The sequence below is a fragment of the Mesitornis unicolor genome, unplaced genomic scaffold (assembly GCF_000695765.1).
Source record: "Mesitornis unicolor isolate BGI_N332 unplaced genomic scaffold, ASM69576v1 scaffold24020, whole genome shotgun sequence".
Lineage (NCBI taxonomy): Eukaryota > Metazoa > Chordata > Aves > Mesitornithiformes > Mesitornithidae > Mesitornis > Mesitornis unicolor.
This window is the reverse complement of record NW_010156586.1, coordinates 40,707-67,640: the sequence shown is the minus strand read 5'-3', so window position 1 is coordinate 67,640 and position 26,934 is coordinate 40,707. Positions and strand designations below refer to the sequence as shown.

General features: G+C 40.7%; 1 protein-coding gene across 1 annotated transcript; it reads left to right on the top strand.

Annotated features, from left to right (window-relative positions):
• The first annotated feature begins 624 nt into the window (after nt 1-624).
• DKK3 (dickkopf WNT signaling pathway inhibitor 3) lies at nt 625-25,097 on the top strand. The gene is made up of 6 exons (XM_010193832.1): nt 625-762; nt 1,268-1,351; nt 17,774-17,866; nt 19,877-20,021; nt 22,444-22,600; nt 24,695-25,097. Exons 1-6 carry the CDS (start codon nt 625-627, stop codon nt 24,936-24,938), a joined length of 861 nt encoding a protein of 286 aa, XP_010192134.1. The 3' UTR covers nt 24,939-25,097.
• Nucleotides 25,098-26,934: the final 1,837 nt, after the last annotated feature.

The window sequence follows — 26,934 nt, the reverse complement described above, 5'->3', positions numbered from 1 at the left end:
AACAAAGGGACACAACTGATTCGGAGTTCGTGCTCTTTACAAGACTCATGCCCTTTTGCTTCCTCTTTTCTCATTCAGAGAGCACTTCTTTTCTGTGCTGAGTCTTCATCTGGCAAACAAAGACAGTGGGAACTGCAACAGAGAATGAAATTCTTGGATGTGTTCACCCTGATCTATAGGACTACTTCAGTTGACATCAAGGGGCTTTGGCTATGGCTCTCTGACCTTCCAGAATATTTTCTTTTCTTTGTCAGATGGCAAATTCTGTCTTAAGTGTGTGGTGGTTTTCTGGGAAAAAATAGAAAGCTGGGCTCTTGACCGGCATCAGCCTGTGCAGATGCCGAAAGTTGCCTGTCTTTGCACACTTTTCCTCACAGGGACTGACTTTGGCTTAAATAGTCCAGAGCTTAAGGGTTTAGCTCTCCAGTGTTTTTCTAGTCCATTTAAAAGAGCTGCTGTGGTCACTGACTGAAACAGCTGAATAAGCCTTCCCATGGAGGGGGATCTGTACCAGCAGCATCACGGAATTAAACAGGGTGTTACTGAGTGCTACACAAGACGTGTTGCTTGTTCTCTTTTCTGCAATTGTTGTTAATTTTGAGTTGTTTTATTTAAATTTGGCAGATGGAAGCTGAAGAGGAAGGGGCAAAAAAACTGTCAGAAGTGAACTTTGAAAACTTGCCTCCCAACTACCATAATGAGTCCAACACAGAAACCAGAGTTGGTAATAAAACTGTTCAGACTCATCAAGAAATTGATAAGGTACGAGAAAATATATATAGCACCCTGCTGGTTCCTAGACAACCTCTTCTTCAAACATAAAAACAATTTTGCACTTTCTGGGGAGAAATAAGATCATGTGGTGCATAAGCTTTCCTGATGATAATTACTTTAGGGTTTTACTGTATCTTCTTTGCTTGCCTAGTCACTATGTAGGGCCATATGTCACTGAAGGTTAATGTGAAACAATAATTTATTTTGAAAAAATGCCTGCTAAAAATAAGACACAGGTACAGCTATTACATGTGTCATAAAAGAAGGACCATCTTCTGCTCGGTTATCTTCGTTACAATGACATTTTCAATAGATGAGGAGGTAGCCTTGTCATGTACTTTCCCCCCTCCAGATTAAGAGATTGTAGGAGTGACAGCAAAATGGGAAAAAAAGGACAGGCTGGGTTAATTATTTCAGAGTGTAGGACTGAGAGTAACAAAAGACTAATTTAAAAAATATAGTTTGATGTTTTCTTCTTCTTTCGCCATATCAGGTTACAGATAACAAAACTGGATCAACAGTCTTTTCTGAGACAGTGATTACATCTATAAAAGATGGAGAAAACAAAAGAAATCATGTAAGTGAACACATTTTATCCTTTTGAAAATTAAACAAATACTTTGGGTTCGTCATTCGGAAGAAGATGGTACAGTTCACCAAGTGAAATTTCCGAATGCTCTAAGACACAAAAACCATTGGGGTAAGCAGTCAAAATAGTTTTTGTTTTTAATAAATTTAACTTAGGAGTATTACATTATTAATTGAAGCAGAGTTCCAGTGTTGCGGTTAACTGAGGTGCTTGATCTGAATATTCAGTTTGGCTGTAAATACTGCGCTCAAATAGCAAAAGTAGCGTTTTTTAGAGTAACCTTCTTCCAGTTCTTTCACAGAAGCAACTCTATTTTATAAGTCATTAAAAAAAGAAAATAATATGGTGGTAGTTTATATTTTTAATAGGTGTAACACCTGAAATTAGTGTATCTTTTCTGTTACCATCCTCTGACTAAGTTTTCCCTCTGTCAACTCATATTTTTAGACTGCTATTAAAGCTGACAATGGCAAGTAGCAAAATAAAGTTGCTTGTGTGTGCTCTACTTTTTTTTACTATTTGGCAAAGCTTATAGATTTGATGGTAAGTCAAGGTACAAAATAAATTGCTACTACAGCTTGTTTTCATATAAAGTGTTAGCATGTTGCATGATGCTTTTTAATAATGAGATATGTGTAAGGATGGCAATTTAAATGTTTTTTTCAAGCATATATGCACAGGATCTTCAAAACCAGTGTACAGAGGCAAACCTTTCAACCTGCTTAGAACTGGAACACAACACTGGTGTTGTTTCTTTATATATTAGGCTTGCTTGTAGTGTCTAAGCATTCTTCACAGCTGTAAAAAGTATTTCTAGGTTAGCTATCTCCAATGATCATACACAAGCTACATATATCAAGTGCCATTACCTGCATTTTCCTTGTGAGTAGGTCACCTCACATGCCAAGCCAGCGCTGTATCCAGAACCAATATCATTATTAGTCTCCCAGCTGAAGAGTTTGAGGGCTGAATACAATTTTGTGTCAAATTCCGTAGTGGCAGTCTTTATTCAGCTATGAAGTAAACGTGATCAGAACTGGTCATGTTAAATCCTCATCATGTAAATCCTAGGGCTCTTCCTTCATCAACATCCTTACTGCAGCAGCTGCTGAAACAGAACTACATTTGTTCATGTTTATTTTCCCTGTCACACTCATTTTGAACTTTCAGCATGCCCATGGTACAAACTCCTTATTTAGAGGTTGCCAAGTTAGCGAAAAAGCTAAATGGGAAAAGCAACCAACAGACGTATTCGGTTGTTATTTAAGGAGAGTGGACAAACACACATACATTTGACTAAGAGATGCCTAACAGAAGTAAATATGAAAATACTTGAAAATTTTAAACATTAAGGAAGAATATGAATTACTTAGGGTAGTACAAGTGTGAAGAACTATTGTTGGAGTAATGAGATTGCAAATTGGAAAATTGGGGTTACAGCAAGAAAAACTTGCTGCCAAGAAAAGGTCTACCAAGTGAAAGAAAAATTCTGTCCAAATTGAAAAGCACAGTTGCTTAGATCTGTAAACTTAAGACAAAAGTATTGTGGAAATGAGTTGCAGAAAACTTTGCACTGGCCCCTTAGGTCATTTTTATATACACAAATTTTCATACTTAAAGTGTCGTGTGACACTGCGGGATGTCCCAGTCACTTTCCAGGCCACAGGCTTTACAGACTGCTGGATGGTGGAAGAGTAATTGTGCTTCTTCGCTGCTTATTTTAAATGTTAGTAACAAAGTAGTATGTGTACAGGTTTTGTATTTTCCGGACAGTTAAAAATGGAAACCTTTTGAGATCTGTTTGGAGATTATCTCAGTGGATCTCTAAATACAGCTAGCATACGCTGTTCGGTAACGCACATCCCTAATACCCATCAGTGATTCATCCTGCTGTGTAGTAGGATGTTTCTGTACTAGAGGTTTCTATAATTGTAGCTGTAAGTATTGACAGTCATCTGAAAAAGGACGACACTGACATTCTGTTCTGGGGATGGGAATTTGGTAGCAGAGGCTGTAGGGAGCCAGCTGTTTAGAACAGGACCTGTTCTGATGCAACTCCTGTAGCCTTCAGATTGGTGCCTCTCTAGAACAGCACTTTTGTTTTTACTTTCAGTGTGCCAAGTAAAAGAAATAGGCACATGCTATCACACAAGCTCAACTTTTATGCTTGCAGGGAAACTGAATGCTGAAAACTAAACTTGTTTCATAGGTTCCATTTGTAGGCTTAGCTTGTAAAAAATAAGGATTCCCACAGCTCCTGCACTTTAGGTATAAAACTGGGTGGTTAATATAAGAATTCATCAAAGACCTCAGCAAACCACCTGCTCTGAAATGTAAACTCTGTATCATTTATTACCACAGTAAGTAGTAATAACTGGAACCGTACAACTCTCAGTTCCCATTTATTCTCTGAGCTGAGTGAAAAGCCACTGAAACCACTGAAAGTTTTTCCAGTGACATTTTTGGGCTTTAAGACATGACACAAAAGCGTCATGGATGGACGAAGATGTGTCTTGTGATGGGTCTGTGTTGCAATCATAAAGCCACATACTGGCTGGAATGAAATTCGGCACTGGAGAAGCAGCTCCATGGAAATAGGTTGTGTCTCTTTTTTAAATCACAGTGCCTGTGCCACCCCTATGCCCTCCTGGAAACAGGTACAAATACACACATATACATACTGCATATAAATATGTATAAGTATACACGTGTACATTTAGTGCAGATAACACTGTTACAGAAACATAAGGCATTATCTTCGCCACACATACACTTTTCCCTCTCAGACAGAATTTCTTCTTGGCTTTGCATCACTACAGTATTCTCTTTAGACTGTGCTTTTTGTAACTCAGTGGCTCACTTGACACTATTTTGATGGCTGGAAGACTATCATCAGTATTTTAAGTCTCCAGAAGAGGAATTGGGCTGCTTGCCATTTCTGGCAGTGCAGTCCAGTTCTTCAGAGGTGCTGCGTTATTTGGAGGCGCTATTTACATTCCCAGACTAACATTCACTTTCTCAGATGTCAGTGAGGACTGACAGTCATCAGCGTAGATGTCAGGCTAAGATCCAACGCTCTTGTATCTTTAAAGAGGCCAAATACAGGCAAGAGGTCGCTGGATGTGCATGTTTCTGTGTGCAGAGTTCTGCATTCACTTGCCCCTGTGTTTAAGGCTCAAATATTCTGTATTTACTTCTCTGAGGAGTGTTAGTTAGCTTGCAAATTAATAGACTCATTTCAGTAGTAAGCTCAAGTATGGAACACAGATAAAATAATGTCATTCTTTATTACCATATGAGAATTGAAATGTTTTCTGGCTTGTTGACTAGTCCGATTTCAGCCTAAGTGATGAAAAGCAAGCATGAAAAATAAAAGGAAACAGAATCAGTACTGGTAATATTTGCTGCACAAAGATTACTTGCATTTCTTCTCAGTTGCGTTCAGGGTAGAATTTCCTATAACCTGTCTTTTCTAATTAAAGGCTAGTGTACCTAAGATTTTTTTTTTTTGTCTGTATTAATTTGATGAAGAAAAATAGCAACAGCTGCTTTTTAGCATTCCCCCCCCCCCAAGATTTTAGTAGAAGTACATCTGGTTGCTTTCAGTTCTCTTTCTTGAAAGAGATTTTTAAAGATCTTAAGATCTAGGGAGAGTGTACCAGGGAACCTGAAGAGTATCATGCATTTCTCATTTGGCTTTGTGCTATAAAATACATTCCTTTCTTTTGTGTGTCCTTGATGATAGAGGCTCTTCAGGGCATGACTGCCTTCTCATTAGTTATATGGTACAGATCAAAGTTTCTATGTGGGATAGCAGGGAGAGATGCCTTCAGTGTGTCTCTGTGCAAGGTGCTCGCTCTTTCCATGCAGAGATGGGTGTGTGCCTGTGTGCACACAGGTATTTGGCACCCATCCTTCTGCACAAACAGCAGCTGGTTAGCGCCTCATTTCAAACACTCAGGTCCTTAGGAAAGAGATTCCATGGTACCAGGCCTTTATTTCAGTGGTTAGAGGTGGCTGCTTGGATCCCTTTAGCTCTGGGCAGGGAGGCCTGTGGCACTGCTTTTACGAGCTGGCTCGGCAGGTTCAGGAAGTGACCATCAGTCAGGTCACTGGTTTATCTGGGATAGAATGGATAGCATCCCCATTATAATGACCTTATGTAAGGCATTTTTTGGCCTTTGTCTTTAGTCTCACAGTAAAATAGTAAAAATAAAGAAAATAGTAGAAGAATTAATCATTAATCTCTGGGGTTCTGTTTCACTCTTTGCTAGAGAAAAAATGGTTTTAAATGGCTAAGCTGTGGCACTTCACAACCAAACTTCCATTTCTCTGCAGATATCCAGAACTGCTAAAGTAACTGCTTGATTCCTATTTGAGCAACTTTCATATGATTTCACAAAGTGTGTTCTCAGCCACATATACTGGTGTTGCTCTCTTTGAGATTCATACGGCTCCAGGGAGAGGAGTTCCTGCCAGTGCTGAAGAGAAAAGAAGCTTTGAAAACGGAGAAGGAAGCATGAATGAGATGGAGATTGCATTTTTTTCCATCAGCATCACTGCAGGAGAGCAGCTGATGGCAGAATCTTGAACATGCAGTGTCTTGGTGTTGGCTTCTCCTCCCTTTAGCATGCTGGTGTCTCAGGGAAGACACTTGTTTTGGGCATCCCATTCCTACATTTTGGTTCAGTTTTTTTTGTTTAATTTTTAACTGAACTTTTAGTCCCTGGTGACTTGCACTCAACAACCTCAAACTGCCAGTAGACACACCAAATGCATTCTTGGGTTGAAATCCTGGTCACTGTCTAGCCTAAAATCCCATAACATCTAAATCTGGTAGTTATGCATACTTAATAATTTAATTTATTAGTACCCCTAGTTTGCTTTTCTGTTAACTGTCCAACCATAACTTGCGACATGAATCGTGTCTTGACTAGTACAGCTCTTTTCAACACACCCCACCCTTGAGGTGTCCTTAGTGTAGGAGTAGATAAGGCAAACTGTACTTCCTAGCTAATGCTCCAGGAAGGAATTAAGAGATATGAATTAACTGTGTCATTGTTTTCCAAGAGTATATACTAAATGGTAACTTGAATAGATTATTACAGTTGAAATATAGGCTAAAACTTTCTGAAAAATGCACGGATAGCTTACAATGGCAATCAGTTAAAAAAATGAACCATAGTTTCATTGGCCTTTGTAAGCAGAACACCCGCATGCTACTGCACTCACTTTTGTCCCATTCAGTCAATAGTTTTTAAGTAGTATGCCTCAAGTGTTTGGACGTCATGGCTTACATTTTAAAACAAACCACTTCTTGTAGGCCAGGTTCCCATCCAGTCCCAGTCCACCTGAATTCCTGCAGGAAAACTAATAGGCATTTTTTTAATCTTACCAGGCATTAAAAACTACTGCTTTTCGGTAGCAAATCTACCCTCAGGTCTTTCAGTCTCTTGCACCACCTCTCCAAGGCAGTGTGATGTGTGTTTTGCCCTTCTGATGTTTCACGTTTGCTAACCTGTCTGATGCTAGCAGTCTGCTTATGGTCTACACTTGCTCCACTGCAAAAGGTGTGGAGTTGCCATGCAGTCTGAGGCTGGGTCTTGAGCTTTTTGAGCCCAGTTTGTGAAAGAGCATTCTGCCAGTGACCATGAGAGGTCTGTTTTGAAACAAGCAAATCCATCCCCTGGCTTGTTTTAGGGAGCCAGGGCTCTTCAGCCAGGCAGGGTTCAGACATTCTGAATGTTTTGCTGAAACCTCTTTTTTCTTTCTGTTTCAGTTTCAGTTTTGGCAATGTAGAATATGAGACTGAGGGGAAGGTGCAACTAGCTCATGAGGACAAGTATCTTGTGTTTGTTAGAGTAGAAAATGATGTGGAGAAGGATGCAAAGGCAAAGAGGATGTAGCCAAAGATGAGAAGAACTTTGCAGTTAGTATTCTGAATTGCTCTTCTTAATATGGAATATTTTTAGGTTTTAGGTTATGAGTATATTTGTAGAACAAGGGTCATACCCTTCTTGTATGAAAGGTGTGTTGGAGTCTGTGCATGCCCTTGAGTATTCCTACCTAACTCTATAAGCAGCAAATGCTTCTTAGTGATGCAGAAGTTATTGAGAGATTTCATTCAGCTCATGGTTGATAAGATGGCCTTATTGTCAGAGTGTTTCTCTAAGACCAAAATTTTTACTGGTCATCTGATGTTCGCTGGACTACAGCCAGAAAGTTCTGAATGCTAGCTGCAATGAATGGAAAGACCTGACATACGGAGTATGAAAAACGTATGTTGCCTCTGATCCTGCATGAAGAAACTCCAAGGGAGAAGGTGGGAAATCTCTATAATTGTCAGCTGAGGTGTGTGTCATCCAGCTCAGTGTCCACATCGTTATGTATTGAACTTAGTCCATTCTGAGTTGGCTTGTTTTCTCAGAGAGAACGCTGTATAAAAAGCTATGGATCCACACGAGAATCAGGAATGGGATAGTGTGCACAAACATAAGATGTTTTTGTAATACTATAGTGCTGCAATGGCCATGATGTGGAGAAAAGTGAGCCTGCAGTTTCCGTGGACTCAGATATCATGCTTGGTGAGCCCGAACAAACAAGCAGGTGTAAACAGCTGCTAGACCTTATCAGAGAGAAGAGAAGCAAGGTGCCTTTTGCTGAGAAGTGAGGCAAACCAGGCAGGTGTTCCAGCTGAAAACACAACAACCAAAGGTCAGGGAACACAGATCAATATTATTTTTTTTTGTCTGAAATAGTGGCTTGGATTTACAGGTAAATAACTGATGCAACAACAAAGGGGTAACTCCTAATTAAAGGTATCAAATCCTGCTCTTGTTTGTATCAGTGAGAGTCTGAAGTAATGCAGATAACGTTAATAAATTTAATTTACTAGTAACAAAAAAAAGAGTGCCTAAGGTTTCTTTCATATTTCCTGTTGGTTTAGCTTACTGTTTTTTTCTGTAAAGTTAGGCAGAAAAAGCTGTGTAGTACTAACTGATATTCTGAAAGTAACATTCGTCATTAGTAATTCAGGTCTATGGCTGTGTTTAGAGTAATTTTAAAATTTTCCAGATCCCCACGTGCTATAGTATGGTATTTCTCTTCCAGTTAAGCTCCAAAGAAAAGGTATTTTTATGCAAAATCAGGTTGGCTGAAGAACTGCTTCACCACTTTTATCTGTCTGGACTGTTACCCTTTGAGTAATTAAATATTAAAGGTAGAATGATTTTCTTGGAATAAATTTCTCCTCACCAAAACTAAGGTATTACTGTAGCACAGTAACAGTGCCTAGAATTGATTCAATGGTGTTAGTGAAAACACAACAGTAAACCTGTAAGTCTGTATCCAGAAGGCCACAAAACAGACTTTCTCTCAGAGAGTCAGTGCCCACCCACTGCTTCGTCAGTGTCCATCTGAGAGCCTTGCACCACTTCTGGAGCTTACAGCATTCTTGTCAGCTGCAGAAATACTTTCTGGCTTGTCTGCAGCTTTTCATCGTTGGGGAGGTATCCGTCATGTTCAGTTATCGGCTTCTTCCGTGTTTGCATATTGGTTGGTAGCAATGCTTCTGCAAACAGGCTGTGGAAAGGGAGTAGTGTCAATCAAAGTGTGGTTGTTTACATTTTCCCTGGTTTTAGTTCAGTCTTCTCACATGTAATGTGCTGAGTTTAGGGAACCAAGGCTGTCCAAATGTCTTTTACGGATCATGTCCATGTCGAAGGGAGATAGAAAACCAAATCCCCATGAATGCTTTTACTTTCTGCATCTACTAGATCTACCTATTTATCCTAAGAGAAATGAAATTTTTTTTATCTTCTCTGTAAGGTAACAGCTACATTCAGGAGAGTGAGTTGTTTTATGTGGGCTGGTGACAAAAAAAAAAACCTTTAAGGCAAAAGAGAAATTTTTCCACTGTTTTTGATTGCATGGTTTAATCCTTTGGCTCCAGCAGATGCTTATTTGGGATTTTAGCTGAAACCATGTTACCTAATTAAGCCGTAAGCTTTAACTGGTAGGGTAAAAACATGTAGCAAAGGCTTTAAGAAATACAGGCTAAGGTACATAAAGCATAGATGTTTTATCTGTTTATTGTTCTATTTACATCTGTTATAATCTTAGAATGTTGAGATACAAAGGTTACAGATGAATGAACTAAATCTGTAGCTGGTTTACATCTGTACTGTAAGGTGTCAGAATGGTACCAATTCACCATGGCTGGGGGGTTGGCCCAGTAACACATACTTCCTTGTATGATGAGCCTAAGTCTCCTCTAACCTTTTCATGGCCCATTGGAGGGGTAGGTCAATTAAAATCAGTAGAATGACTCTGGTTTTGCACCAGTGAGTAGGAGAAAGAATGAATGTGATCTGAGATTTCTTGGCCTTTTGTGTAGTTGTTTATGGTCAGGAAGACATGTGAGGTGCTGCTAGTCCAGCTTGATGGTGTTTTGAACTACAGTTTACTAAGGTAGACCATGGAAATTGAAGGAAAGTGGTGAATTGAATTCTCTTTCTATTCAGTTACGTTTCATCAAAGTTTTGGCAAATGTGAGGAAAAAAGCACTGTATTCTTGTGTCAGCTGAGTAAGTCTCACTTTGTCTTTCCTCACATCTGATTCAAAAACAGCATGTTGGCATCTTTTGCGATGTGAGCATCTGCCTGGGCTTTTGAGAGACTGAGTCACTTTGATAGTTGGTGCTGAGGAATGCGACTGCAGTGCATGCATTAGCTGTCAAATCATGGCTGTTCACCAATGCACGTGTACATATACATACATACATATATATATATATATAAAATATTATAGAGAGAACCCCTTTCCCAGTTTTCTACCTGTTCTAATTCTGACCTTAGTAACAAGTCTACTTCTCCCTTCCATTGAGTAATATATCATAAGATAGCATCATTGGTAAAAAGATATACAGGGTGGAGTGGGAGTTTTGGATTTGTTTACTTCTTATTCTGTCTGGAAATGACTCAGAGCCTGTTCTGTGAACAGGCATCATGATGTCAGGCAAGGGGAAACCTTAGTGGTGTTTCTGTGTCCAAGATACTTCATAGCCACCAGCAAGGGAGAGTTTTGATCCCCTGGTAGCTGTTTGTCTTGGACTTCATACATTGTGAAAATCTGTAATACATTCCCATTCTTATGTCCTTTTTGGAAGGACATAAAGCTTGTGCTGAAGATCCTTTTTTATTTCTTCTTCATTAGAGTTTGTTTAGAAAATGGACTGGATATTCAGGAACAGTCATCATCTCATGTTGTTGATATCCTGTAGACAGATTATTTCAGACAGAGAATTGAATTAAAGAAAAAAAAAGTTCTGTTCTCAAAATACTCAAGTGCTGGAGACAATTTAATCCAATGCTTTTCTACTCTCGCTGTAAAGTCTGTATTGGTGTAATTTTAACCCATTCTTCTTCCATCTACAGCTCATGGAAAAGAAATTTCTCCCTTTCGTGTACACTAACAGCAGTCTCCCACGCTGTCAACTCTGCTGTAGGCAAAATCCATTGTAGATTAATTTTTACTCATATATTTCTCTTTTAGTATTATTATCTTTGGCTGACACAAACACAGTAAATAAGTCTGTTGAAACTGTAAACTACCAAAGAACTATACCATGTAAGAACAAAGCACAGACGATTCAGGGTTTGAAGTAAGTTCTGTGAGGGATTTGGCACAGGCTGGCGTCTTACTCAGTGTGCTGCTCTTAATTTAGTGATTAAGATTAGCAAGCAGCTACTAAGTGCAGAAATCTTGTTTTGAACTGTTTTCCGTTTTGCACAGCTGTTTCACATCCTTGCTGTGTGCAGTTACTCTGGATTGTTTTGCTCCTATAAATTTTCAAAATTTACATAATTTGGTAGTGAATCATGGAAACTTCGTAGCATAGAGGTTTTTTTTGAACAGAACATGATCTGATAGAGCATCTAGGCATCATTTTTCTCATTATGCTGAGGCATTTGTCAGGAATCTTTCATCTTGATGTTGTGTGTAGATACTTCTTTCATTGAAGTCTCAGTTTCTTGAAGCTGTGGATAACATGACATTTTATTTCTTTGTTTTTTGACTTGGCACATTAACTGCGTAAGAGTCTGATCAGTGGCAGGATTGCTGTATTTGTGGTGAGAATAAGCAGATGGTGTAGAAAGGGGTGGACACTGCCTTTGGTGGTGGGCAATTCATTGGGTGGCTACAACCTGCCTCAGTTAATTCCCCAGACTTTTTGATAGCATGTTAGGGCTAACGTAGCTATGTTGGCACCTATAGCCAAGTTCAGATGCCTTTGGGCCATCTTCAGTTATGTAGAGAATAGAATAGAACAGAACAGAACAGAATAGAGTATGTTGGTTGGAAGGATTTTGCATTCGTTCATATTGCATCATGTGGAGAGCCAGAAATTTTAAGTTTTTCCAATTAAAATGTTTGTTTTCTTGACAGGGGAGAAGGAAATGGGGTAAGATTAGTTCTATGGAGAAGTTGAAGACAAAACTGAGAGTGTTGCATGTTCTTATTTATCAGTTTTGAGCGCAGAAGTCACATTCCCGTTGAGCAGCCACACAAGTAGCTGACTTTCCCACATAGCACTGGGTTATGACTAATACCGTAGCTTGCAGCTCACATGTCTGCTCTTTTTAGTTTGTCTTTTTTTAACAGTAGTCCTTAATTTTATGAGTGCTATGTACTTGGCAGGACAGCAGTAAGAGGTTTGCTTGCTGGAAAGTATTACAGAGGTCTTGAGGTATTTCAAGGCAAATTAATACATATCTCATTAAAAACAAATGCACTATTTGCCCTGTCTAGACAACTAAGGGAGTAGGAACTGGAATGCTACCATAATTCAAACTATGGTAGTAGTTTCCATAAAACAATATTCCACTCTATGTAATTCTGCCATTTTTCTAACACATGTGGTACATACAGGATATAAAACAGTTTTAATGCTTTTTTTTCCTTACTACTCAGCAGTTTTTGCCATCTGCTGTGGTAACAGAGGCCAACCCTACATTAAATTACTTGTAGAAATTAAAACGAAACCTAGAAGAGGAGATGCAAAGACAGAAGTAAATATTAACTCTTAGAAGTTTTAATTGCTAAGAAATGACAGTTCCAATGGGAACAAAGGTAGAGCAGTTCAGCTATGGCTAAATTATCATCATCTCGGATACAGGTGGGTGAGCTCTGGAACTGTTTGGGAAGGATTTGTAGCTACCATTTATGGAGGTTAACATTGAGTTTTACTTGAGTTACTGCTTTTTGAAATGGAAATGTCTTTGTATCAGGAACTTTTAAGAGACATGTAAATGGGATTTTTGCTTAGAGAAGCTTTTGAAGCATAGATGTCCACTAGACTTCATGGGGTGCCCCCATGCATTTCAGAGTTTGTCACTAAAAGTAATTTTCCAGTTGTTGCACCAGCTGCTTTTGTAGCATTGCTTCCTATGCTGTGTACCTGGTGGCAAAGCTTCCTTACCTCCCTGAAACTGGTGCATTTTGCCTCATTACTTCATGGCTTGTGAGCTTGAAATCCATAGAAGGTTGGGAATGGACACTTTGGGCTCACAGCGGTACAGACTGTGTAAAGGCAAGAAGAAAGCCTGCCTCTGCTTCAGCTGCTGGGCAGTTTCAAAAGGTTTGTGGTCACAAACTGCAGCTGGATCAGAGTAAGCCAGCAAACTGCACCATGTCGCTTTCCCACAGAGGGAAAGGTGGTTCACTTTGAAAGTCAGACAGTATCAGAATAAACTTGAGCATATTTTCTAGTCTACACCCAGGGTGTTATTTAGGAATTAAGGGGAAAAAGAGCATAGCAAAATGAGTAAGATGTCAGTACATAATGTATGACCAGCGAAACAGTGTTAAAAATATTACTGTAGTAAGGTACAGAAACCAGATCACACTGCAAACGAAAGGAGGTTTCTATATGCAAGTAGATTAACTCTGTAGTTCTGCTTCCACAAATTGAAGCAAGAAATTCTTTGCTTCTCCCTCTTTATCCATAGCGTGTTCTATGGGCAGGGGATAACGTGGTCCACACCACAGCTGGCTGCACTCCACCAGTCAGGTACCATCTGCCAAAAGAGCCCATAGTGCCTTGAAGATCAAAGGCAGCTACTGAATGGGGTGTGAAGGTTGTCCTGTCACACTGAAAGAAAACTTTCTTCTTCTTTGCCTTTCCATGTAGATGGAAACATTTGGCCTGAAGGCAGGTACTCTTCTCAAAACCCCTTGTGCCAGTTCTGACCTGTACATTGCTGCCCATCTCGCGCTCGGTCCCCTGTTTCAGTTTTCTGGCAGTTGTGGTACAACCGTACTTCACTGTCACTGCCATCAGTCAATCACTTTTGTATTTGTTTTATTCTCAAATGTGGAGACTAAGCATCCTTCAGGAGAGCAACCAATAGCTTGGCATAATCTGCCAAAGACAAGAAAATTGGAAGTTTTTTCAGCAGCCGTTGTTTTAGGGTCTTAAAACACAGGAAAACTTTTCCACGAGTTTCAGTGTTTTGTTGGGGTTTTTTTGCCCTGTTGGTTTTGGAACAGATCCTAACCCCTAAATTGCTTTCAGATGTTGCAGGATACTCACTGCACAGTGCAGTATTACAGTAAGAGCCCACAGGATGCTGAGTGTGTACGTACAGGTACATAGCGTGCTCTTCTCCATCCTGGCTTCTGCTGTTTTTGAGTCCTAGTATACCCATTAATAAATAGGCAATCCTGCTTTCACGCTGCATTATTTTTTGGCACTTTTCAAGCAGCATATTCCTTTGCTGCTACATTAAATTAACTGGTATAACACCGTAATGGAGTTCAGAGAGATGCACAACCATTTTAAGTGTAGCTGCTCAACTCATATGCTCTGCTGCGTGCTGGAAGCCGGCATCCCCTCTCCTCAGTTTATACACTGTTGCTCTTGCAAAGACAAAATATTCTGAGAAATAACTTAGTTTGCAGAATTCTAGAAAACAGATTGTTCAGAATCCATTGCAGCTGACGAAGATGTTTGGGTTTGCTCTTTGTCCAGCAACTGTTGTGTCTCAAGGTAGCCTGATTAAGGGAAAAAAACATGAAAAGGAAAGAAAATATAAATGGTTATACAGCTGCATGTGTAAGTATTACTGAGCTGTATGTTGGTTATGGATTATAATAGCTGGGTGAAGGAAGTTGGTTTAAAGTGTGGCACAAAATTTTACAGAGAGCATAGGAAAGCAAGTTTTTTCGGTGTCAGGAAAGGAAACCTTGAAGGGATTTTTTCCCTAACTGAAAACCTTCATAAAACTTGGAAGTCTGAACTGGTGGGACACAATTCAGTAAGAGGGGAAAAGAGGTTGTTTCGGCAGGAGACTCATTAGTCCAAGAGAAAGCAGTGACTGGAAAATTACAGCTTTGATGTTAGGTGGGTTTAGAGCTAGAGAGAGTTATTCCATGAGCTTAAAAACGATTATGGCAAGATTTCTCCTTTGTGGAAAGGGACAATTGGAAAATCTGACTACAGTGAGACCTGGCTGTTTGCCTGAAAGGGGATGGAACAGGAACGAAACGGTGTCGTTTATTCTGAGTCTGGTTTATACAGAAGGCTTCATAAAAGACGCTGACAAAGCTACAGACGGAAAATCGGCCAGGAAGAGCTGGGCTGCTGAAGAGAAGTGTCAAACTCCTAACTTGGAACCACAAAACCTCAAACGTGCTGTATAGCCATTGGGTTTTGACCCACCTGACTATGTAGTCACACAGAAGCAAACAGGCAGAACTGTAACACGCTGTACTGAGATAATGAAGCTGCGAAAACATTACGGTCGTTTGCAGCAGCTGAGACTAAAATAGCTGAAATGACTGCTTCTTAATTATAAACATAAAATCACAGAATCACAGAACGTTAGGGATTGGAAGGGACCTCAAAAGCTCGTCCAGTCCAATCCCCCTGCCGGAGCAGGAACACCTCGATGAGGTTACACAGGAAGGCGTCCAGGCGGATTTTGAATGTCTGCAGAGAAGGAGACTCCACAACTTCTCTGGGCAGCCTGTTCCAGTGCTCTGTCACCCTCACTGAGAAGACGTTTCTTCTCAAATTTAAGTGGAACCTCCTGTGTTCCAGCTGAATATCGTCTCATTGACTTGGAAAGAAGCAGGCCCTAGATGGTGTTTAGCATCTGTTCTGTGTTGTAGGTAATCAAAATGAAAACATCTCAGATGGGCAGAATGGGTACCTTAGACAATGCTTTCCATGCAAAGCAGCCTTGTCTCACGCGGGGCAAGAAACTTCTATAAAGTTCAGTCTGGTGAAGATCTGAAGACTGTAGAGCTGTGTCACAACATCATCTTTTCCTCTTTCAGTGGTTATAGTAATTTAAGAATGTCACTTAAAATTATTGCTGAGCTAATTTTCAGCCCTGCTGAAGCACAAAAGCCAACTGGGATGGGTTGGAAGAAGTCAGTCATTTGAGGAGAAATGATCTAAAAAAGTAGAAATAGAAAATTAAAAGCTTAGTGGAAACTTGCAATAGAGGTTGCACAGATGACAGCTGATCTGCAGGAAGTGAGATCAGTATCTGCCGAAGAGCAGTCAAGTGGTTTCTTCAGAGAATTCAGGGATTTTTGTATCCCTTTCCCTTTCCCTTTCCCTTTCCTTTTCCTTTTCCTTTTCCAGCAAAAAGTTAGCATAAACCTTATGATGGTACAAACCAGTGATGGAGTAGAATTGATTCAGAACAGCGCTATGAGTTATTCTTCTGTTGGCTAGATTGTTTCCAGCCTGGAGAATGCAGATTTTAGAGGAGAGGGTTAATCATGTGATTTTTAAGAGGTAACCATTAGATGGGAAGAATAAACACCCCCTCCCTGTGGACCAGACACACCAGGGGCACAGAGACACATACTGCTACTCTCTGTGTTATCCTCACTGCCATACCTGCAGAGTTGTGTTCTGGGAAGAATTTCTGACCAGTTTGTAAGTTCACCTTGTGCAGCAGAAATGCAAGGTGAGCCATCACTCACACTGCTTGTGGGACCTCTGGGTGAAAAACATTTAGTCTGAGTTTGTGATTCAGATGGGAGCTCTAGTGGCCCTCTAACGTGAACATCTTTCTTGAGCATGTGAATTGGTTCCAGGTTTGAAGAGCTAAACACGTGCTTAAGCACCTTGCTGGCCTGAGGTTTCCTCTAGCATCTTTGCTGGGTAGCAAAGGCTGATGCATTACAGAACTGTGGGGCGTTTTTTTCCCCCTAGGATGGTATGTGGCTCTTCAGTACTTGTCAATCTCAAATTAGTGTTCAAAGTTGTCTGCTGAACACTCACGTGCAGCAAACAAGCAGGGAAGAAACACTGAGTTTGTTACATGCACTTCAAAAATGTGTGGTGTTGAAATCCCGTTCTTCAACAGGTGAGAATGTTGTAAATGTGAATTAGCACCCTGCCAGAGGAACGATGTCAGCTGAGAATCTCCTCCTGCAAATTAAATTACAGTGAGGATTTAAAATTTGTATGTGTAGATATTTAGATGTTTGCAGGTGAGGGACTATGGTGACAGGTACATGAGAGGCATGCCATCAACCGAGAAGAGGAAATCCCACGGTGTGTGATACCTACTGCTTCCCAGAGGTACGGCTGTAAGGTAGCGCTGCTGTTACCAGGAAGTCCCAGGAACATTTAACGTTACCAGTCCCGTGGAAAGAAGCACTGCGTTTTTCAGCATAGAAGCTGTTGCTTACAAAAATGTTCAGAGGCTGCAAGTGTGCTCGCATTTGCCTGAGAAGAATTTGTCTGCTGCTTGCTAAGAGGAGCAGAGGAGCAGTTAAAAGGAAAAGGAAACCCATTTCCCTTCTCCCTTCGGGCTGTCCTTGCTGGCTCAGGGAAGCCAACTGTGCTGCAGTGTTTCTGAGGTTGGCACTAATGTTTCTGGGGAAGAGGAGGGAGGACAGCACAAAGCTGCCTGGCCTGGATCAAGCAAGCTGCTGCAGAATGGTCTCCCACCAAGCATGAAGATACTCCTGAGTGCTGCAGCTGCTGGAGGGGAACCTCCTTCCTTTGCTATTGCCCCTAATCCAAAAAAAACAGCCAACAAGTAATGAATCACAACTGTACTCTAATACAAGTAGAATAGATTTAATACAAATGTCTTCAGCCTCCCCATCAAAAAAAAAAAGCCTGCAGAACAAAATAATTTATTTTCGTGACGTTGATGGTATTAATATTTATACAAGCAGTGAAGCCATCCAGCACTTCGAGGCCACAGTATTTAGGTATGGCAGGGGGACAGAACCGTGACTGTATAAAGAACTGAAGCAAGCTTTTTTCCTTGGTTCCCAAATAAGGAATATAATCGGTCAAGACAGTCTGGTATTTCCAGAAGAGGTATGGGTTTCTGTCACGCAGTGGCAAATTACACTCTTATTCTTTTCTTCAGGAGTGTATCATTGATGAAGACTGTGAAACAGGGAAATATTGCCAGTTCTCCACCTTTGAATACAAGTGTCAGCTCTGTAAAACCCAGCATACAGTAAGTTCTGAATGAGATGGGTTTTTTTGTCTTTAGAAATTCAGTATGTAAGTTATTGTTGCTAATGTCTGCAAGTCAAAACTGGTAGAAAACAAGATACAAAGCTTTCTGCATGAGGTTAAAAAATGGATGTGTAAAGTGTTTTGAGTGGGTTTTGTTTGTGTAAAGTGTTTTGAGTGGGTTTTGTTTGCTTGTTTGCTTGTTTTTCCTGCCTGTTAACACAGCTTTAAGGTTTCTGTTTTCATGTGCTTTAAAACCTGCACTCCTCTGCTCCTGCCTTGAGTCTCACTTGTTAGGAGGCCTAAGGCTGGTGTGAACTAACGCACTGGAGGTTGCCAGTGGAATGGGCAGAGAGGAAACGCTGAGCCAGCCCGCGAGGCTCCGCTGAGGGTTGGTCATTCCCAGCTCTTGATTCACAAGGAGAATCGCAGCGCTCTTCCCTTCAGTGGCAACTTCTACAGTGCTGTAGTGCCAGTGTTACTGCAAATGATCCTCTTACCTGAATCATTTGCATTATTTGAATCTGTGAACCTCGAGGAGCATTAAATTCCTGTCTTTGGAGCTAAAAGATAAATGTATAGTTAGAACATCTTCTGTAGGGGGCGGGTCCCTGTGAAGTTCAGGCTTTTTGTGTGGTGAAAATCCAGTTTAAGAGCAGTCTGTTGAAAGGTCTTTCATCTGACTGTCGCTTTTCATCTACGTTCTGCTGATGGCCTCTTGTGAAACAAATTCACTCCTCAAACCATTTGCAGACAGCTAAGTCTACAAGCAAGCAAACCTCACTGTAAAGTCGTGTAGTCAATAGGATTATTATAATCTAAAACCAATGGGTTGTTCCTGAAATTATTTAAATACTTCGTTATCTTGGTAACTTCAGGGAGTTCTGTTGACTTCAGTGGATTGACTGCCTGTTTAAACACAAGTCCTGAATATATGCTCAAGTGTCATTAAGGATGCTTATTCTTCATCTTCTAGAAAATGTTAAACTCGTAATTTTTCAACCAAACATGGAATAATTAAAAATCAAGATTATGGTGACCTAATCCTCAGTAGAACATTGGTAGGATAAAAAAGTGAAAATTGGGTCCTGTTGTAAATTGAGCTCAGACTGAAGGTGATGGGATCAGTTCCCTGACCTAGAAGCCCCACAATTACAAAACAGTTTTCTTTTGCACTAGCAGCTCTTAATAGTGCTGGCAGACTCCTGCTTCTTGCCCTGTGTTAAGCACTGCCTCTGGGATCCACTGGAACAGGAACTCGGATTTTGTGTGGCTGCCCAGACAGGGCTTTGCACAGACAGAAACAAGCTCTTAAAGCTGACCTAGTAGGAATCTCTAAGTTATTAATTAAACTACCTGAAAAAAGAAACAAAGTGACACCCTGCTTTTATTAGTTGTGTATAGTTGAAACCCTGGGACAGTTGTCATACAAAGGTGTCTTTAGCTGGAGATTTGTATTTCTGATTTGGAAGAGAATTTTTTTTCAAAGAGACTTTTCAAAGATTCTTGGTTACAAATGAGGTCTGGTTCTTATTACACCTGAAAATTGGGTTTTAGTAAGTGTTTTTGCTTTGGTCTGTGAAAGAAATCCTTTTGAACAAATTGTTAATTCCTGACTGCATTTAACAATGGAAAAAAGTCAGTAAAGTTTTCCATTGTTAATGTTTCATTTGCTGTTCTTTTTTTCCCTTGATTGCAAAAGCTGTCCAGAAATCCACACTACACTGTAGGATGTCTGGCTGCTGATCAGTTTTGATGTGAAAATAAGAATTCAGGTTTTGTACGATTGAAAGTACAATAGTATAAAGCAGTGCTGTCACTCTGCTGCGGAGGCTCCTGTCTGGCAAATAAATCTACGCAAGACTGAAGTTGAGAACCCAAGCAGTTCAGTTCAAACAGTAGGAATATGACATGCGTATATACAGGGCCTAATTCTGTGTTTAGCTGCATGTTGAGATACGTAGGCAGTGCTAGAGCAACACTTCTGTCACGTGTTCTTTCCATTTGCAAGCATTGCTCCCGGGATGTTGAATGCTGTGGAGAGCAGCTTTGCGTCTGGGGGGAGTGCAGGAAAGCCACTTCCAAAGGAGAGAACGGCACCATTTGTGAGAACCAACATGACTGCAACCCCGGACTGTGCTGTGCTTTTCAGAAAGGTACAGAGGTTTTGCTTTCTACCCTATTCATTTTACAATACAGGAGTGTTAATATTTAGCGCTTTTACCCAGTGAATTGGTTAAATCTCAACAGAATCAATAGGTCACTCTCCTGTAGCCTGTGGAGTGCACCGTGTTAACTTCATTATAAAACAGGAGTGAGAAACAGTCTGAGGGGGTGCACAGTGGTGAAAGAAAAAATATATTGCACGCTGGAGATGTTGGCGGCGTGAGAATCACAAAAATCTGCTGTTTCTAAAGGAGAATCTCAGTCATTTAAAAGTAACAGGGCTCTGTGTCAAATTTTCACCCAATAGAGCAAAAGTAAGAGAATTAAAACTGTACAAAACAAATTAATGAGATTACTGAAAGTGGCTTTTCCTTCGTATCAGCAAGCAGACCATCAGAATCAGACTGCAGATGCATTTCATGTTCTTAGTTTTATGTGAGCCTTCCCGGCCACTACACTGTGCAATACCGAGCGATCAGGCAAGATACAGAGAGTAGTGATGTTCCAGATGATGTTGTCAGTCCATGTGGGAGTGTGAGACTTGATTTACAGAAGGGAGGAGAAGAAAAGGCCTGAAATCAGTCCTAAATCTTACCTGGTCAGGGCCCAGCTTTTTCTGCTGTTTGATACCCGCTAGTTCCCTGCTGCGTTTATCATAGTTCACCTGAGTTTTGTAGAGACAGAATGCTATTCCAACCATCTTCTACACCAGGTAGGCACTTCTCTAGGTAGCGTTTTTCCTGACACTTGCTATGAGCAGGAGCTGACCTTGTACCTTCACTGGTAGTCGGGCTGCCTGTCTCACCTTCAGCCTGCTGGTGTATCAGGCTACTAGGGCTTTTCAGGAAAATACAGGAGAAAGCTTAAACACCATCCAGTTGAAGGCAAGTTGGTCTGCTCAGCTTTTCCTTGTAATTTTGAGCATTACATAGTAGATCTTTGATATTAAATAAGTTCGTTTTCAGCAAGTTTTGGTTACAGCAGTTTTATTTCCCCTGATTTATTTTCACCAAGCTCTATCTGAGATTTCTTTGTATTCTGATTCTGAAATGAGACAGGAAGAGCACTTGTAATAAATGCCTGTTATTTTCACCGTGCAGGACTTTGAATCTCAGCTCATGCTTAAGAGATGGCTAAATCAGTAATTTCACCCATTGGTGTTGGTAGCACTAGGCTACTCTACTCTTCGGGCAGTACTGCTCCTGTACCCCTGATTCCCCGTGGAATCCAAACAGGCTGTGTCTCATACTAATTTGAGTGTAAGTTACTGCTTAGCTAGAAATGAAATTTCAGTACAGACCTTTAATTCAGGAAGGAACAATACAATGAGTAAGAATATTGACTAGAATTGAACACTCGTAAAACTTTAAATAGAGCTATTGATTAACAGCAGTGGATTTTCTCTATGGTTGTCTGCTTTAGCAATGCTTTAGGGTTTTGCAGGTTAGGCCTAACCTCACGGCCTTTCTCCATCACTAGAGTATTGCAAAAGGTTGCCCTAATAAAGATTGGGTTGTCTCTACAGGCATATTTTTAATGTAAAACTGTAGTAAACTATGGAGCGTTTGCTGCTTAAGATAAAATCTGTTTTGGAATTAGGAGCTGATAAGTCATATACATGAAAGCATGTGTGTGTGTGTGTGTATATACACATATACACACACACACACATATATATCTCTATTTTGACCATGCCTGTTTTAAAAACTTAAATTCTGAACTCTTCACATATTTTAGTCTGCATATCACAAAAAAATAAGGTGAATGAAGACAAAGGAGGAAGAGAGGTTTGATAGGGGAACATCTGGAAGAGCTGAGTTGACACTACAAGTTACTAACATCAGGAAAACCAAACAACATATCCTTCTAAATAGTTTCTTACAGAGGTTGAAATTCACCCCCATGCAGAAAGAAAGGTGCTAAGGTCAAAATGTCATCAGGCAGCTTTACCTACTGTAGAATTGCTGTAACAAATTAAATGGCTGAGAAGTAGTTCTTGTAACCTCATTATTTAGTCTCTGAACAATTGCTCTTTATATGTCACCTCTGCAAAGAAATGCAAATAGGAAGATTACAGAGATAATTCTGAAATATTTCTCTATTCATTTAAACCATTAATGCTATGCATTGCTAAGGAGTCACTGTAGCATTAGTTTTCTCAGTTTTAGAAGGGATGGAGTTGTGCAGTTTCTCTTCAGGAAAAGCAGTTGATCTTGCTCATGAAGCATAAACTTCCAGTGTCTTACTCCCACCTAGTGGAAAGAACTTGAAGTTATGGCTCCCTAATATGTAAGGGGAGTTAAAAAGAGGTCGCCTGGTTTTTGTACCGTGCCTGTAGACTTAATGATTAGGTCATCTCAGTTTAGCAGACAGTTACAACTTCTCATAACGCTCATTTACTCTGGCATGCAGAACTACTGTTTCCTGTGTGCACTCCGTTACCTGAGGAAGGTGAACCCTGCCATGATCCTTCCAACAGACTTCTCAACCTGATCACCTGGGAGCTGGAACCCGATGGAGTCCTCGAGCGGTGCCCATGTGCAAGTGGCTTGATCTGCCAACCTCAGAGGTAAAGATCAAAAGCGGGCAAGGAAGCAGCTTGACATTTTTGAGGGGGTCTCTTTCAGTGGTAAATAGATCCAGAGCTTGCAGATTCCTCCACGCTACAAAGTGTTTTGACAGCTTTTCTCATCAGCAGCATTGAAGCTTTCTCACAGTCACTGCTTTGTCGCACACAGATCTGCCTCATTGAGTTTGGCAGCACCTTAACCCAGTGCGAATTAAGTTTGTGTGTCAGGCTGGCACTGCTTTTTGATCAGTCAGAAAGTACTAACAGCTGTTGAGATCTGTCATTCCGAGTTAATTCTCCACATAGGGCTCTTGGCCACTAACTTTCTATGTTAGATTGGGCTTCCGTTAGACCTTTCACTTGCTTTCATATAGGACATATTAAAGACATTTTAATAGATGCAGTAATTGTAAACGAGTGTTTTCCTGTACTGCTGCTCAGCTTTACAGAAGGTAACTTCTATCACATGGGGGGGGGGGGGGCCAAGAACTTCTACCACAGGGGGGGGGGGGGAGCCAAGAAAACCAAAACCTTTGCTTGCACTTCCCTTCAGTTTCAAACTAACCTGAGAAGCCGGTTTCTCTACTGCTACATTCCCTACATTTTTTTTATTAAAAGAAACAGCCTCTCTCTCTTTGAAATGGCCCTTGACTACTCTATTGTGCTCTCATGAGACCCTACCTGGAGTACTGTGTCCAGTTCTGGAGTCCCCAACACAAAAAGGACATGGAAGTCCTGGAGTGTGTGCAGAGGAGGGCCACGAAGATGATCAGAGGGCTGGAGCACCTTCCCTCCGAGGACAGGTTGAGAGAGTTGGGGCTCTTCAGCCTGGAGGGAGAGAAGGTTAAGGGGGGAACCTTATAGCGACTTTCCAGTACCTGAAGGGGTCCTACAGGAAAGCTGGGGAGGAACTTTTTACAGGGACAGGTAGCAATAGAACGAGGGGCAATGGTTTTAAACTGGAAGAGGGGAGATTTAGACTGGATATTAGGAAGAAATTCTTTACTGTGAGGGTGGTGACACACTGGCACAGGTTGCCTAGGGAAGCTGTGGATGCCCCCTCCCTGGAAGTGTTCAAGGCCAGGTTGGACAGGGCTTTGAGCAACCTGGGCTGGTGGGAGGTGTCCAACATCTGCCATGGGCAGAGACCAGATGATCTTTAAGGTCCCTTCCAACCCAAACCATCTCTGATTCTGTGACTAAATATCACTAGTGAGTGATAAACATGGAAACAATCAGATTGCATCCTAGAGAATATGGGGAGAGTCTAGCTACAGCTAGAAGTCTTTGACCTCCTAGAAAGCAAAACAGACAAGAATTCAAAACGTACACAAAATAAGCTTCAGAACATCTTCTGTATTTACTCTTTGTTTCCAGTGAGAGAGGCTGCAGCTTTGAGCAGTTGAGGAGTGCCTGGCACAAGCAGCGGTCACCTTGCACTGTCATAGGGACCTGTAGCTCTGTTCTGTCCCATGCAGCACAGAGATAGCAGAGGCACCACGATCAAGTTTTATTTCCCTGCCTCCCGTCAACAAATAGAAATCATTCTTGTTTCTTTTTAAAGTTCCTACAACAAATAATGGGATGTATGTTTGCAGGCAATTAAAGCCACTTTTCGAAACAAAGCAGCAAATACAGCTCTTGCACTATCCTATTTACAACCAAATATATAATGCCCACAGTTTTCTCAACTCTACAGCCTGATGGCAAACATCATTTTTTCTGCATTTCTTTTAAGCTGAAGTATCTTGTTTCTTCACTGAGCATTATGGTGTGAACAGAAATGACGAGTCACTGTGAATGCTTGGAGGCAGAAGGGACAGATTGTGCTTAGGTCCACTGCCATCTTGTGTCCCAGTATCAAGAGTTTTTTGCTATTAAGATCTTTGTTACAGCTCTCTATGTGGAAATCTCGTCTTTCATTCTCCTTCTGTCTGGCATGTAACAGGCAGATGTTCATGAAGTCAGCTACAGTAGACCCGGCACTATTTGGTATTTAACATGCTTTCATGTGGGGAGGGAATGAAGAATTTTATTAAGAAACTAGCAAAATACCACATCCCTGTATGACCAGATGTCTCTTTTTTCCACCAGCCACAGCACTACATCTGTGTGTGAACTGACTGCCAATGAAACCAGGAATAATGAAAAAGAAGACCCCTTATCCATGGATGAGATGCCATTTCTCAGCTTGATACCCAGAGATATTCTTTCTGATTATGAAGAAAGCAGCGTCATTCAGGAAGTGCGTAAAGAGTTAGAAAGCCTGGAAGACAAAGCAGGTTTGCAGCCTGAGCCTGACTCGGCTCATGACCTGTTTTTGGGAGATGAAATCTAAAGTCCAGGCACCAGACAGTTTAGTTAGTTATTTCTAGAAATTTCTGTCTAGTGTCTTGCTTATAAAAACCCTAAACACATAGTGCTGGATAGAAGTGCAATAAACAAGGTCTTTAATGAGCATCCTTTTCTGTGAGCCAAACCTGCATGTTCAAATTATTGCTGAATTCATTCAGTCCGTGGACCAAACCTTCTGTCAGAGACAATGAGAAATAAGTCAGTGCTGCTTCTGGATTCATACCTTCCCCTTGTACATTAGAAATAAACTTATCAGTTCTTGTACTCATTAAAAAAATACACATAAGCATAAACAACCTTAAGTTATTAGTAACTGTAAGAGCGACTTTTGACTACGTATGTGAGTTGTTTCTTTTTCTAGGGCAAGACCAGCTACTTTAGACTATTTGAGTCATTGACTTTAAGCAATTTTTAATTTTTCTTTAGAAAACATGTTTAGCAAAGCTATCACATACAGATTCTGGGTGTCATGGCCCCACCACCCCACACACTTTGTAGAAGGATGGAAAAGATAGAGATGAATGTATCCAGAGCTTCTTTTCAGCTGTGTGCAATGGGTGCCATCTGTCCTGCAGCAGCCTGCAGTGTGACTTCAGAACTGGTGTTCCATAGTGAGTATCCCTTGAGCTTTGTACTTTCATATACAGTAGTCCTTGGCTTCCCCCACTCCATAAGGGGCATACTGTATTAAAAAAAGGGCCTGCATTTGCCATATAAATAACAATAATGTGTATGTACTTATATGCATATAACACATTGGTTTCTATATAGGAACTTTCACCTTGACTGTTCAGGTCTCTGTATCTCAAGAGCAAAATATACTATTTAAAATTGCAGAACAAGCAGCTAAGTGGGCTGAATACCACGAATACAGATTCTCAGTTGTACACGGAATATGCAAACTATCCATGTACAGAAGAGCAGTACAGCTGCAGCTACAAGGCTGTGCCCAACCTAATACATACAGTGCCACGTATACGGCAGCATTCTGCACTCCATGAACAGATCTTCTTGGGTAATGGCAATTAAAGGATCTGGAGACAGTGGTCATAAATTAATTACATCACTTTAGCACCAAGACAACCTAAACAGCTTCTTGCAAGTAGAGACTTGTGCTTCTCCTACTTGATTCTATTACATCCAGAGAAAATTCTTTGAGAAATGGTTTGTGCTTTTAATACATTTCATAGGCGTAAATCTGTGCATGTTACAAAACATGACTGTCATTACCATCTTAACAGCTCACTGCTATAAGAAAACAGTAGCAAGCTAGGAGTAAAATCAGATCCATCAAGCTCCCCGGGTCCCAGCTGCCACGACAAAGTTTGCTACAATGGCTTTTTCACTGTTTTTTGGGGTGCAGATTTCACCATCTGTTACTGCACACGGTAAAAGATGACATGAGGCTCCAGCCAAATAACTTTTCATGGAGCTTCTTCCCCAGCAATCCCTCCTCCTCATGTCTAATCTGCAACAGCAGAACACCAATAACTTAACAAGAGCAGCTACAAGAGCGTGACTGGCCTGCAAGTCTCTCACCACTTGGGTGTATGAAAGCTTTTCAACAAATTCCTTGGGTACCAGAATTAATAACAATTATCATTATGAACAAAAAGGGTATTTCATCAGAACAGTCTGACATATAATGTAAGGATTCATTTCTACCACCGTTTCTCACACCAACACACACACGCTGACAGGCCACTGAATTTACCTTTCTCACTGTGCTTTAGAGAGAGCCCATCTCTATACAAAGAGAAGGAATTAAATACCATTGCAGTTTTCCTGTTAAACAAATACTTCACGAGAGTAATAATTGTCCATAAATACTGCCCTACTTAAATAGAACATGATTCTCCCCTCAGGTTTCTTCATGCCACGATATCTGAAAGATAAAGTGTCAAAGCTTTTTGTTTCTTCAGAACGCCCATGGTCAAACTCAAAAGGGTTTGAAATGATCAGAATGTAAAGCAGATGCT

What these genes read in the sequence shown, in the direction of transcription:
- DKK3 (XM_010193832.1), top strand. Translation starts at nt 625, where the DNA reads ATGGAAGCTGAAGAGGAAGGGGCAAAAAAACTGTCAGAAGTGAACTTT. An exon ending in GAGAAAACAAAAGAAATCAT is followed by an intron (nt 1,352 to 17,773) that starts GTAAGTGAACAC and finishes TCTTTTCTTCAG; the next exon opens with GAGTGTATCATTGATGAAGA. An exon ending in GTGCTGTGCTTTTCAGAAAG is followed by an intron (nt 20,022 to 22,443) that starts GTACAGAGGTTT and finishes TCTGGCATGCAG; the next exon opens with AACTACTGTTTCCTGTGTGC.